Source organism: Hipposideros armiger, unplaced genomic scaffold (genome assembly GCF_001890085.2).
Source record: "Hipposideros armiger isolate ML-2016 unplaced genomic scaffold, ASM189008v1 scaffold_1256, whole genome shotgun sequence".
In the NCBI taxonomy this organism is placed as follows: Eukaryota; Metazoa; Chordata; class Mammalia; order Chiroptera; family Hipposideridae; genus Hipposideros; species Hipposideros armiger.
Genome location: NW_017732606.1, coordinates 249223 through 262371, shown reverse-complemented (window position 1 = coordinate 262371; position 13149 = coordinate 249223). Strand labels below are relative to the sequence as shown.

The 13149-nt window shown below is 46.0% G+C and overlaps 4 protein-coding genes and 1 long non-coding RNA gene across 7 annotated transcripts; 3 read left to right on the top strand and 2 right to left on the bottom strand.

Annotated features, from left to right (window-relative positions):
* Positions 1–5635: 5635 nt before the first annotated feature.
* LOC109376997 (uncharacterized) lies at positions 5636–9030 on the top strand. Of its 3 annotated transcripts, none has more exons than XR_002122806.1 (3): positions 5636–6005; positions 7461–7604; positions 8993–9030. It is a non-coding gene; the product is annotated as an uncharacterized LOC109376997 (long non-coding RNA). The 3 variants fall into 3 exon arrangements; XR_002122805.1 differs by lacking the exon at positions 8993–9030 and adding an exon at positions 8785–8951; XR_002122804.1 differs by lacking the exon at positions 8993–9030 and adding an exon at positions 8663–8951.
* On the bottom strand, positions 9031–9399 carry LOC109376996 (histone H2A). The gene has a single exon (XM_019633187.1). It carries the CDS (start codon positions 9397–9399, stop codon positions 9031–9033), a length of 369 nt encoding a protein of 122 aa, XP_019488732.1.
* Positions 9400–9573: 174 nt separating this feature from the next.
* LOC109376992 (histone H2B type 1-L-like) lies at positions 9574–10116 on the top strand. The gene is made up of 2 exons (XM_019633182.1): positions 9574–9774; positions 9808–10116. The coding sequence occupies exons 1-2, from the start codon at positions 9697–9699 to the stop codon at positions 10114–10116; spliced, it is 387 nt and encodes a 128-aa protein (XP_019488727.1). The 5' UTR covers positions 9574–9696.
* Positions 10117–10473: 357 nt separating this feature from the next.
* On the bottom strand, positions 10474–10986 carry LOC109376991 (histone H2B type 1-A). Its single transcript, XM_019633181.1, has one exon. It carries the CDS (start codon positions 10871–10873, stop codon positions 10490–10492), a length of 384 nt encoding a protein of 127 aa, XP_019488726.1. The 5' UTR covers positions 10874–10986; the 3' UTR covers positions 10474–10489.
* Positions 10987–11113: 127 nt separating this feature from the next.
* On the top strand, positions 11114–11628 carry LOC109376995 (histone H2A type 1-H-like). Its single transcript, XM_019633186.1, has one exon. The coding sequence runs from the start codon at positions 11176–11178 to the stop codon at positions 11626–11628; it is 453 nt and encodes a 150-aa protein (XP_019488731.1). The 5' UTR covers positions 11114–11175.
* The last annotated feature ends 1521 nt before the right edge of the window (positions 11629–13149 follow it).

Genomic DNA, 13149 nt, shown 5'->3' with positions numbered 1-13149 from the left:
CTGGTTGAACTTGTACCAGGAAAGGGGAGGGGTACGGGGAGGAAGCAGGACTTTCCAGAGGGTGTGACGTCTGAGCTGAGTTTCTAAGGAGGACTAGCGTCCTGGTGGGGAGAACCCTCTAAACAGAACAGAGAGCGCGTGCAGAAGCATGACGTCATGAAACAGTGAGGCATTCACTGACGTATTTGTCGCTTGATTTTGTTGGCACAAAATGCGAGGAAATCCTGACATGGAATGAGGCTGAGGAGATGCTGATAACGGATAAACCGTGAAAGGCTTTATACATTGTACTAAGAACTTGGGGTGTTCTCAACAGGGTGAGTCGGGCTGGAGAAAGCATTCCCCATTGAAGGGAGCAGCGGCTACTCTGTCTCAGTTGGTCACTGCCAGGCATTAAAAGGACAGGTGTGCTGGGTCATCTGATTATTCGAGGAGACCAGAATTTTGGAATTTCCTGTGAAATCTACTAATTTTTCAATGCTTGAAACCCATCTTTAAAAAATGTTTCAAAACAAAGCATATCCGTAGAGCAGCACGGTTTCAGGGGCTCTACTGTCGGTGATGGTTGGGGGAAGACACAGCTAAACCTAGAGAAGGCGAATGGCAAGGGGATGGGGAACGCAGGAGCAGGGGACTCGCTGCGGGGGCGGGGGGCGTGCTGAGAGGACTGTGCTGCTGCTGAATATGCCGGAAAGAGATCTTGTTTCTTTTTGGCTTAAGATGAGATGATAAAGCCTCCAATTAAGATAGTAATAAAGAAGGAAGAGAGAGCTCAGGAAATAAAGAGAAGACGTTCTGAGTTTTAGATATGCGGAGTTTGTATATTCTGAGGTAAAAAATTGTCTTCCAGATGAGGAATCTGCAACTCAAGGATGGTAGGTAATTTCCAAAGCGTCACCTGTGATTAGAACCAGGGCTGATATGACCCCAGGGACTGCGTCTTACCCCTGGACGTGTGCTGCCCAGCATGATGGCCATGGGTGGCTGGCGAGCACTTGACATGTAGGTAGTCCGAACTGACATGTGCTGTAAATACAAATCGCACACTGGATTTTGAAAACTTAAGAAAAAAGGGAATGTAAAGTACCTCAATATTTCTATAATGATTGCATGCTACATGATAATACTTTGGCTATATTGAGTTAAATGAAACACATTGTTAAAGTTAATTCCACCTGTTTCTTGTGGGGTTTTTTTTCATATTTTTCCCCCCAGTGTGGCTACTAGAAATTTTCAAATTAAATATGTGGCTTTCATTATATATATATATATCTCGGACAGGGTTGCCCTAGACCACAACTTCAGCAAGACGCCCTCTAACCCCACAGTCTGTAGAGACCACCCGGGATTGGCCCATTCGGCGGACCAGTCCCATTATTACGTGTCAAACCTCCATAAGCTGTGATGCCTTCACCTCAAGGTAGCACTACGAAGGGGAAGCATGGGTTAGGGAAGGAGTAAAACCGATGTCATCTACAGTAGTTTCCAAAGCATCTGCTGGGTATGGGGTCCTAGATCAGGAGCAAATCATGAGATGAGGACATTTACGAGCCTCTTTATAAACACAAAGTGAATTGGGCACTGTTCCTCTTGGGTCCTCAAGGTCTGAGTCATCTTCCCCTCATTACCCCCACGTTTGTTGGGTAATCCTAACACAGAAATAGAGGTAAACACCTAAGTAAGGGGAAAAAGGATCATCAGGAAAAAGCAGCCCAGAAATCAGACTCATATTACCCACAGACTGAGTCCTCCGGATGTTTGTTAGCGGGCCGGGTAGGGAAGAGTGGTGGTGTTAAACTGTGGGCAATAATATCCCACTTTCTGTACACCTCCACCTTTTAAAACGCAACTCTGCAAGTAGCTTTTGACGTGGAAATAAACCTGCAGCTGGGAACAAACAAAGATGCACTGGTAATTGTTTTTGTGTTGTGACCTTTGAAATGTGCTACCTGATGGTTTGACAGATGATCTACTTCTCTAACGGGGTGGGGAGGAGGAGCAAGAAAGGCAAGATCCTAATGGAATCCACACAGCCAAGCCTTCCTTCTGAGGCGCCCGGTGAGTTCTGTCAGCAAAAGGTCACTGCCACCAACACAATGCCAACCAGTCCCCAATCTGGGATGCAGTAAAAGGAGAAACTTTATTCAGGTCAACTGCTTGCAAACCCACAAGACACAGCCTCCCTGCTGGAAACCAAAAGTGCACTTAACCAAAACAAAGGGGAGGTTGGCTCACACAGAAAAAGCGCCCACCCTGGTCCCTGATTGGCCCATTGTTATGCAAATTAGGGATGCAAATTTGCGGAGTTTGATTGGTCCATACAGCACTTTCCTGATTTGTCGTTACGGAGCCGTGATGATATAGCTGTGCAGTTCTGATTGGATGGGGCAAGTCTCAGCCCATTGGTTGAAATACAATTCCAGGAACTCCTTTATAAAGGTTTGTGCTGCTGGCAGGAACACAGTGCAGGCAGCAGGCAGGTTAGCCTGCGGCTTTCCCTGAAATGCACAGTGCGTGAGGATTCTATGTCAGTAACAGCTTTTAGACACTGGTTAGGAATTTGAGCCCAATTAGCCACAAGGAGTCCCTTCTTCGCAGGTATATTCCTTTTTGGGGTCAGCAATTCACATAAAAGTGTGAGTTGCCAATACTCACTTGTACTCATATGTGTTATAAAGAAGAAAAATGGGAAATAGGATTTTTTCTTTTTTTTTTTTTCCTTATCAAAGTTGCCAGGCCACCACCGCGCCCCCAAAGCGCCGGGAGACCCCGTGCACCCTTCCTCCCCCGGAAAGCGCGGCGTCTCCGGCTGCGGTTCCCCCAGCTCACGTGGGCCATTCGACCGAGGCCCCACGTCACCCGCTTCCCGGATGCCGCCACGGCGCCTCCCACGCTACCGGGCAGCTTCTCCCCACGCCGCGGGCCGGCCCAAAACCCCGCAGCCGCCTGCGCACACGCACCCCCAGAGCCGGGCTCGGCGGCCACGTCGGGACCCGAGGTTCCCAGGACCGCCGCATCCCTCCCCCAGGCCGGGGCCAACCTCGGGCCCGGGCTAGCTGCACGCGGAGGCCGCGCCGCCAACCGGTCCCCGCCGTTCCCACAAACGGGCGCTGCAACTCCCCGCCACGCCGGGGCTCCGGTTCCTGCGGCCTCGGGCCCACGCAGGCCTGGCTGCGTCCCCGAGCACTCACGACCCTCTGAAGCCTCTGGCGCAGCCGCCGCCGCCTCGTCCCAGCCCCGGACGCGGCGACAACGGCAGCGCAGCTCCCCGGCGCCGGCAGACCAGCGTCTGTTGAGCCGAAACGCCCGGGACTCGCTCCCCCAGCCGGCACTCGTTGCATATCGGGAAATCGGGTTTTTAAGAAAGTTCACTGGATTTTATGAAAACCCCCTTCGAAATAGAGACTTAATAATGACTTAAATTTTGTCCTGAAGTTTTTTCTCATTGTCAGATTTGCATGCCTATGAATACATCCCTGTGCACGAGTGGGATATAAGGCTGTTTCATTTTACATGGTAACGCGTGGCAAATATAGACTCCTAATCTACACAGTTTGATTGGTCCAAATAGCACTGTCCTGATTGGTCAAAATAGAGCCACTCTGATTGGTTGGTGAAAATGCAAATGAAGATAGAGCTGTACAGCTCTGATTGGATGGGAAAAGTCTCACTTCTATTGGTGAAATTTCAATCCTACAAGCTCTTTTATAAGTATGACTCAGCCCATAGGAACATAATGGAGGTTTAGCAGCTCAATCTGTAGCGTTTCCCTGAGACGCAGCGCACGCGCGCGTGCGTGTACAATGGCTTTTAGACTGATTATAAATTTGGGCTCAACCACGAGAACTCCTTGGTAAGATATATTCCTTCTCAGAGTCAACAATGGCAAGGGCATGGGCATAATGGGAGAATTGGAGCCATTCTTTGTGATCTACGTGACATAACCTCCAAGTAAGGAAGCTTTGACTCAAACTCTGCAAGATTTGTCCCAGCAGCCCTCTTGCACATCCCCATTAACTTATAGTATGTCCTGTCACTCTTCAGCCTGACCCATGCCAGCCACAGTAGCCTTGCTGGTGGGTTTGTCGTGCAACCATCTGGAAGAGTAATTTAAAAGTATAAAGAGAATACAATCGTGCATACTCTGATTCAATCACCTCATATCTAGGGTGAAGATGAGGAATCCATAAGTAACTATAGTAAAAGGGGGGAAAAATCTATACTTGTCTGAGTTGCTGGTAAAGTGTAATTAGTAATAGCCAATACTTATTTTTTATTTAAAATTCTTTCTAATCGGGATAATACAAACCAAATGAAAATCCCACATCACATTTTAGAAAGAATAGTATTATTCTAATTATAATCAGCAGTAAGATAAGAAAGCCCCCAACACCACTTCTATTTATCATCATTCCCAACTATTAGTGCATTTAGACAAGAAAGTTAACTGAAAATTACAGAAACAAAATTATATGATTTTCTTGCCTATCTGGAAAATGCTAGAGAAAAAAAGGTAGAAAAGTAGAAATGACAGAATTCACTGATGAAGCTAAATATAAAATTACAATACAAAACTCAGTAAGTTTCTATCTACAAAAAATAGCCAGAAGGCATAATAAAAGAATCCCTTTTAATATTTCCCTACAATAAAATAATAAAAAGAAGGGCACCGGGACATAAATTCCATGAAATGTGTGTGTAAAAGCTCTACAAGGAAAATGATGAATTTCTATAAGAAGTACATAAAAAGCTTGAAAAAAATCAAGGGACATGTCTCCTTAAATATGTATTCACATTTTTTATATCTTATTTCTATATAAACTTTTAACTTAATGCAATTCTAATAGGACTTAATTAGAACTGAAAAAAAAAGTATTACAAAGAACACTTGGAAGAAAAGAACACACAGGTCAATTCTGAAAAGCACAAAGGGCAGTTTACACCGTCTGATAAAAAATACTTACATTATGGTAGTCCTTAAAACCAGGAGGGAAAAAGGGTTTTCAAAAAGCCACCAAACATGAAATGATGCCTCACCTCACTATTTAAATAGTGGAAATTCAATCCGGCTAATAAGCCTAACAGCAAAGTGTCACTTTCACTTGCTTGGGTGGTAGGCTAGAACTGCTTTTGGCCACAGGATAGGTTTATTAAAACAGGCAAGTCTAAGCAAATACTATTCTCCCAGCAGGAAATAGTGGAAAACAGAGCATCCTCCGGACACATTATTGTGTTCACCCAGATGCATTCTTTTCCAGGCTCATTCCCCTCTCTCTGACTACTGTTGATGGACAGTAAGTGGACATACATATGCTTCAAAGTGGGCCAGCTGCAGTCCTCTGGGAACTTGGACTTGGGTTAAGGAAGTCAGTCTCTCAAAGAGGCTGAGGCTGAAATCTATAAAACTGAGCAGCTGGAAAGGACTCTTACTCAAAGTGCTCATGAAGAACGATTCTCCCCCCACCCCTCCCACTGTGATAGTCTTTTGCTTTCCAAGTGGGTGACGGGAATAGGAGTACTGCCCAATCAGAGTTGACCTGAGGTAGCTGATTTATAGTCATTTGCCTCTTGCTTTTATTCCAATCAGAAATACCTCATTTGAATACACGGTGTATAAATAAGGTCCTTGGCTTCACAAGCAGTCCCTCTCTTTTCCTCAAGGCAGTGGAAGGCTGTGTCTCCTACTTCTGATTTCACTTCCAGCACCCAAGGCAGGTTTTGAAGCAGGGTCAGCCCGGCACTGGCCTCCCTAGGGTGAATGCATTCGGCAGGGAATTCTGAGCACATCACTGGTGACCCTCTTCCGTGGCTCATTACAAGAGGTCCTGACTGCCATCTACAGAGAATCCCAGAGGGCTATTCGTTGCTGATGCCTGGGGGACTGGCCAGGCTCACTGTGTGCAGGGCGCCATATCCTGTCACCGTGTATGCCAGTTACAGGAGCTTTTGTCGAGAGGACACTCATGTTCACCAGGAGACACTTCAGAGCTGCTGAAGACTTTCAGGTACTAGTGTCATCTACTGAACTGTATTCATCTGTTTGTTTTTGGATTTGCGACCCTAACCTGATTTTTTAAAAATATAAGTTTTGTATTTCAGTGAAGCTTCTAACTCAATTTTAGATTTACAGAAAAGTTGTAAAGATTGTCCCGTACACCCATCAGGCAGTTTTTCCTGTTGTCCACATTTCTGCATTTGTCACAACTAAGGAACTAACGTGGTATGTTACTGTGAATTATAGGCTAAACGTTGCTTGGATTTTATTACATTTTACATAATGTTCCTTTTCTGTTCCAGGATCCAGGTTGTACTAAAAAGTACATGACATTTAGTTGTATTTTTGCCTTAGCCACCTCTGGGCTGTGGCAATTTTTCAGAATTTCCTTTTTTGTTAACCTTGACAGCTTTGAGGACTCACAGTCAGAAACTTCATAGAACGTTCCTCGATGTGGATTTGCCTAATGTTTTCCTCAGGGTTAGACTGGGATTATGATTGTTGGGAGGAATCCCAGATTAGTAAAATGCTCTTCTCAGCAGTTCATATTAAGGGTACACGCTATCAACATGGCTTATCAGTGGTGATGTGAAAATGAATAAAGGAAGCCTCATTCAAAACAGAATTGGGAAGCCATTAAGAGCTCCCATGCACTACACTGCAGGCAGCCCGTATAAGCCGGCAAGAATCAAGATCTCCCCTCTGTCTGCCGATAGCAAGCTGCCCTTGCCAGCAGCCAATAAGCTGCCACCACTTAGAACTCCCACATTCCTCCAGTCAAATTTTAAAACAACCCCTCCCCACTTCCCTCCTTTCCTCTCTAAAAGACAGCTCTCCTCTCCTTTGTTCTCAGGACTTGCCTGTGGTTCCCCATAGTTTGCTTGTTCTAAGATGCAAGCTCTCTGCTATTTCTGAATAAACCCACTTGTTGGTTGCTCCATGACCTTTGTTTAATGTTTAAGATTGACAATGTTAACATTGGTCATCTGGCTGAGGTAATGTTTGCCAGGTTTCTCTACTGTGAAGTCACTCCCTTTCTCCCCTGCGTTTCCAACTCTGCTTTTGCAAGTCTGGGGAGTTAACCTACACTTGCTTGATGGGAGAGCATCTATCATTTTTTTGGTTTTCTTCTGTTTAGGAGATTTATCACATAGCCCTAATTTACTCAATCATTTATATCAGCATTCTCTGATTTAAAAATAGCACAGTTTAAAGTTTTTAATTGCCATGTTCTAAGTGTTACCTAATTTTGTTCAAAATCTGCAATTTCCTTTTTGAAAAATTTTCCTTTGTTTGGTGCCCTCCCCAATCGCATGCCTTAAATGATATTTGTGTACATTAATGTTAGAAGTTAGAGAATGGAGGAAGAGGAAGGATGGGAGGGGGCCCATAGTGCCTACAGGAAAAGCTTATAACTAGCTTTGATTAACTGCCTCCAGCCACGTATCTGTTTTTATATCAACAGATGACGAGGTGGTCTGAAGCAAGAGAAGGATCTGAGTCAACAGACCTCCACCCATCTTAGGAGGTCATGCCCTCCCGTGGAAGAGCATGCGCCACCTTTTCCCGCCAAATCAATATGTAACTCCCTCACCCCACCCAGCAAACTGTAAGTCTTCGGGACAAGGGCTCTCTTGCTCTTTCTGGCCCTTGAGCTCTCTGGTCCTCATTCTCTCCCCCTTTCTCTCCCTCCCTCTACTGCTTCCCCACCTCCACCAGGCCCATTCTCTTCCCTGAGAATGTATCACTAGTAAACCTTGCTTGCATTGTAATCAGCTTGCTGACCTTTGACTCTTCACTGTGCTGGCAAGAACCGAGACTCCCGTAACACTTATTCAAGAAATGATTGACTCATAACTAACTTGAGTTTCCCTAATTAACATATTATATAGCTGTTCTCATCTTTGACTTCTTATAGAACTTCATACTTCATACTTAAGTGTCTAGCAAAGTTTGTTTTAGGTAACTATTGAGATTCTTTTTCTTTGAGATAAGGTAAACTGTTGAATATTGTACAGTAATTTTATATTTGACAGCCTAACTAAATGTTCATTTGCTTTCCAGTTTCTCTTGGTGTTGGCAGTACAAACAGCTCAACTGCTATTGAGTCTTTTGTGTGTGTGTGTGGTTAAAACTTTTGAAAGATCTGACGAAAATTCCCTAATAATTTCAAACCTATGATGGGAGAACTTGCCACATGCCAGCTTTGGAGACTGATACCATCTCTCCATTACACATGCTAGTTACCAAGCTTCTTTTTGAGATACATCTTTTTCTACATTTTAAGGAAAAAATTGTTTTCACTAAGCATGCATGTGAAGTCATAGATCTCAAATATTCACATATGAACCTTTACCAAATGTTAATAAGATTAACTTGCTTTCTAACTCTTGGTCTACTGATATATCACGTCTAAATATTTCATACTGTACCGTTACTAGCATATTTAATGGGAAAGTCCTTTGTGAAAGGCACTTTGAGAAAACCATGCAGCCTGGCTAAACTGGCTGATGTCCTATCGGCTGCCATTTGTTCAACTGGACGCTACAAGATTATGTCTTGTTTATTCTAATCCAATCACCACTTAGCTCATTAAATTAGCTTAAATTAGGATTTCTCTGCTCACTAATTCAAACTAGTGGTTATGATGCCCGTGTCCCTCCCAAGGACTCCAGCACTGCGACTGTTCTGCTACTGCAAGAAGCATTCTATACAGCTGTCCCTGAAGAACTAAAAAGGACATCCCAGTAAGCACTGCGACTGTCCCTGAGTTTCTTTCTGCCTTTCAGTCATCCTTCGCAGCCTTAAAAACATTCAGCGAACACTGGTTATTAAGAACCACAGGTCGTTTCCACAATGCTGTTTTGCAAGGAGCTACGGTGCGCACACACATTACTGCTACGGGACTACACCACTGCAGCCCTCCGGTATGCACACAGCCTTTACCGATCATGTGAGTGGCTCTGAAAAGAACCTTTGGTTTGTTTTCCTTTCTAGGCGGTCATACCTCTCACTGGGTTTCACCACTGGAAAGATTACTGGGTCTTCTTGGGCAGCAGCACGGCCTGGATGTTGGGCAGGACGCCGCCCTGCGCGATGGTGACCTTGCCCAGCAGCTTGTTGAGCTCCTCGTCGTTGCGGATGGCCAGCTGCAGGTGGCGCGGGATGATGCGCGTCTTCTTGTTGTCGCGGGCCGCGTTGCCCGCCAGCTCCAGGATCTCGGCCGTCAGGTACTCCAGCACGGCCGCCAGGTATACGGGCGCGCCGACCCCAATACGATCTGCATAGCCACCTGTGTGCAGCAAGCGGTGGATTCGGCCCACCGGCAACTGCAAGCCGGCTCTACATGAAGAAGACTTGAACTTGGCATGCATGTTGCTGTTCTGCTCACAGCACCCAGACATACTTAGTACAGGAATGATGACGGAAAAGCAACCAAAAGACACGATACGGGGCCTATTTAAAGTCTGTCCGAAGTTTGTGACTTTGCGATCTGATTGGTTGATGGACCACTACCCAATCAGAAAGCATTACTAGAATCACCTAATTTACATACACGCCACTGAACATTGTCCAATCAGATTCTTGGCTGCCCAATACGTCATGTTTATGGCGTGCCAATAAATACCACTCTTGGCCAGCGGCGCTGTACTGTTGCTGGGGTCTGGCCGGTCTTGTAAGATCTGCGGAGCAGGACGTTCATGATGCCTGAGCTGCTTTCGAAAAGCGTCGGTATGTCTGTGAAAGACTCTAAGAAGCCAGTGACTAGGGCGCAGAAGGCGCAGAAGGAGGACAAGAAGGAGGACAAGAAGGAGGACAACAAGAAGTGCAAGCGCAGCCGCAAGGAGAGCTACGCGGTGTACGTGTACAAGGTACTGAAGCAGGTGCACCCGGACACGGGCATCTCGTCCAAGGCCATGGGCATCATGAATTCGTTCGTCAACGACATTTTTGAGCGCATCGCGGGCGAGGCGTCGCGCCTGGCGCATTACAACAAGCGCTCGACCATCACGTCCCGGGAGATCCAGACGGCCGTGCGCCTGCTGCTGCCCGGGGAGCTGGCCAAGCAGGCCCTGTCTGAGGGCACCAAGGCCATCACCAAGTACATAAGCTCCAAGTGAGCGCACCTGTGCAGCACTCTTGAGTGTAGGGAACCCAAAGGCTCTTTTCAGAGCCACCCACCCTCCTAAGAAGGCTGTAAGCACCACCCTGTTACCGTTGTTCGTCGGCTGTTATGGACGTCGGTTTTCCCATTAGGATCTAGAGATCTAGACCCCTAATCTCTATTTACTGCGTCCCATTTACATTTTAGCTCACAGCCACTTTTCTACAGGATGAACGGGGGGGGATGGTATGTTCTGGGTGCAACAAGCTGTTGAAGCTAAAAAGACGCTGCAAACCCTAACCCACCCCCCCTTGTTGGTAGCTCACAGCCCTTTTAAGAAAGGTGGGTGGCTCTGAAAAGAGCCGTTGGTTCAACGCTCTCCGGTGGCTTTATTTAGAGCTGGTGTACTTGGTGACGGCCTTGGTGCCCTCCGACACGGCGTGCTTGGCCAGCTCCCCGGGCAGCAGCAGGCGCACGGCCGTCTGGATCTCCCGGGACGTGATGGTCGAGCGCTTGTTGTAATGCGCCAGGCGCGACGCCTCGCCCGCGATGCGCTCAAAAATATCAGTGACGAACGAATTCATGATGCTCATGGCCTTGGACGAGATGCCCGTGTCCGGGTGCACCTGCTTCAGCACCTTGTAGATATAAATCGAATAACTCTCTTTGCGGCACTTCTTCCGCTTCTTTCCCTCCTTTTTCTGTGTCTTCGTAACTGCTTTCTTGAAACCCTTTTTGGAAACAGTGGCGCCTTTTGAAGTCAGCTCCGGCATGGTAAGTGCTGAGGTCAGCGACCATTAACACTCACAACAGCACCAAGCCAGCAACTAATGTTTGCGGGTCAAAAGAGCGGTATTTATAGGCGACCGTGACCTTCTGTGTTGGGCAGCCAAGGTCTGATTGGACAGTGGTTAGTGACGTATATGTAAATTAAGTGATTCCAGTAATGCTTTCTGATTGGGTAGTGGTCCATCAGCCAATCAGATTGCAAAGTCACAAACCACGGACAGACTATAAATAGACCCCCCTCCGTCTTAACGGTAATTTTTTTTCCGTTATAACAGTTTGTGTCGTCATGTCTGGGCGAGGGAAGCAGGGCGGCAAGGAGCGCGCCAAGCCGAAGACCCGTTCCTCGAGAGCCGGCTTGCAGTTCCCCGTGGGCCGCATGCACCGGCTGCTCCGTAAGGGCAACTACGCCGAGCGGGTCGGGGCCGGCGCGCCCGTGTACCTCGCGGCCGTGCTGGAGTATCTGACGGCCGAGATCCTGGAGCTGGCGGGCAACGCGGCCCGCGACAACAAGAAGACGCGCATCATCCCGCGCCACCTGCAGCTGGCCATCCGCAACGACGAGGAGCTCAACAAGCTGCTAAGCAAGGTCACCATCGCGCAGGGCGGCGTCCTGCCCCACATCCAGTCGGTGCTGCTGCCCAAGAAGACCGAGAACCACCACTACAAGCCCCAGAATATTTTCCAGCCCATGATGGTGCCCAAGACCGAGAGCCACCACCACCAGCCGCAGAATAAGTGATCTCTGCAGTGGGGAAACCCAGTGAGGGGCCTGAATTCCTGAAAAGGAGTACAAACCAAAGGCTCTTTTCAGAGCCATTCACAGTTTCTAGAAAAGAGCTTGGCACGACCAGTAATTAACAAATAATAAGTTGGCTGATTAAACTCTTCTAAACCAGTAGGACTTTAAAACGAATCTAGTTCAGGCAACAGGCCTCGGAAGCAGTTCGCTTTCATGCGCAATAAGTTTGATTACAGAACTCATGGTCTCAGGTGTAATTTTGCTTTTTCACAGTAGACAGCAGCATAGCATGCCCCTGGTGGTGGATGGGAAAAGGAGCAAACATCAGGGCTACTGTGAATTCTCGAGAGGAGGAATGAAAAGGGAATCCAGTCTTACGGCTTGTATTTTAGTAACGTCAGGGACTAAAGGATGGGTTAGGAGCTAAGGAATGAGGCGAGCTGGCAGCTTTTGGTTCAAATTTTACTTAGGGAGAGCATGTCTACAGGATGTCAGCTAAGCAGCTCGCATGTGTAACCTGCAGCTCAGCTCCATGTTTTCTAAAATGATTTCTGGCAGGGGCTTCCTTGCAGGAATTCTAGGATGCTTCCACATCCTGAAATCTGTAACCATGACATGTTAGGCCAAAAGATACAAAGCATAATAGTTGACATTTATGTGAAAAACGGTAAAAACGGATGATGGGTTTCTTAGTGTATAGGTTAAATCTCAAAAAGAAGCCTAGTGCCATTTTGACGGTAAGATAATAGTATGAATAGAAGTCAGTCACGTGACAAGGCAGCTTTCAATTCAGGAATATTAGGCACTGAATTCAAACAGTTTAATCACTGAAAAGGAAACAAAATATTTCGTTGATCATTTACCATTTCTTATGAGTAAACACCAAAACAACTGAAAACCAGAAAAGCAGGCAGATACAAAACTCCTGCACAAAAAGGAAACAATCAAAAGTCTCCAAACATAATGCAAAACAAAAAAAGTGCACATTCATAACAAGCTACAAAAATTTCTTAAAACATCCGCCAAGTTAAAAATCACCTTAATACTCATGCCCATAAAATTATACCCAAACCTATGGAATTGGTGTTTTAAAATTACAAGGACATAGTTTTTAAAAATCCGTGTTAAATAAATCCAATGAAATAGTGTTTCAAAAAATATAAATTGCTTAATTTGAACCTATAAAGCAATGAGGACTAAGATAAGTGGGAAAATATTTTGAGGTCATCCATGAGCTATCATCCTTAAAAACCAAGCTTCCAAGTGTGTATCCTCTTAAACGTTTCAGGAAAAGAGAAATCTACAGCTAATGAAATGGTTCCCGATTATGAAAACAGTTTCATATTTTTGAAGAAATGTGATATAATCTAGTGAAGAAAGCATGCTACTAAGCGCAGGACAATATAAGTATACCAGTTGCATATAACTCAATCATTACGGACTTCATTGCCTCTCATTACACTGTCCTGAGGCCCCTTAGGCAATGAACAGGTGCTTTATTTTAAAATACCAGGTACTTTA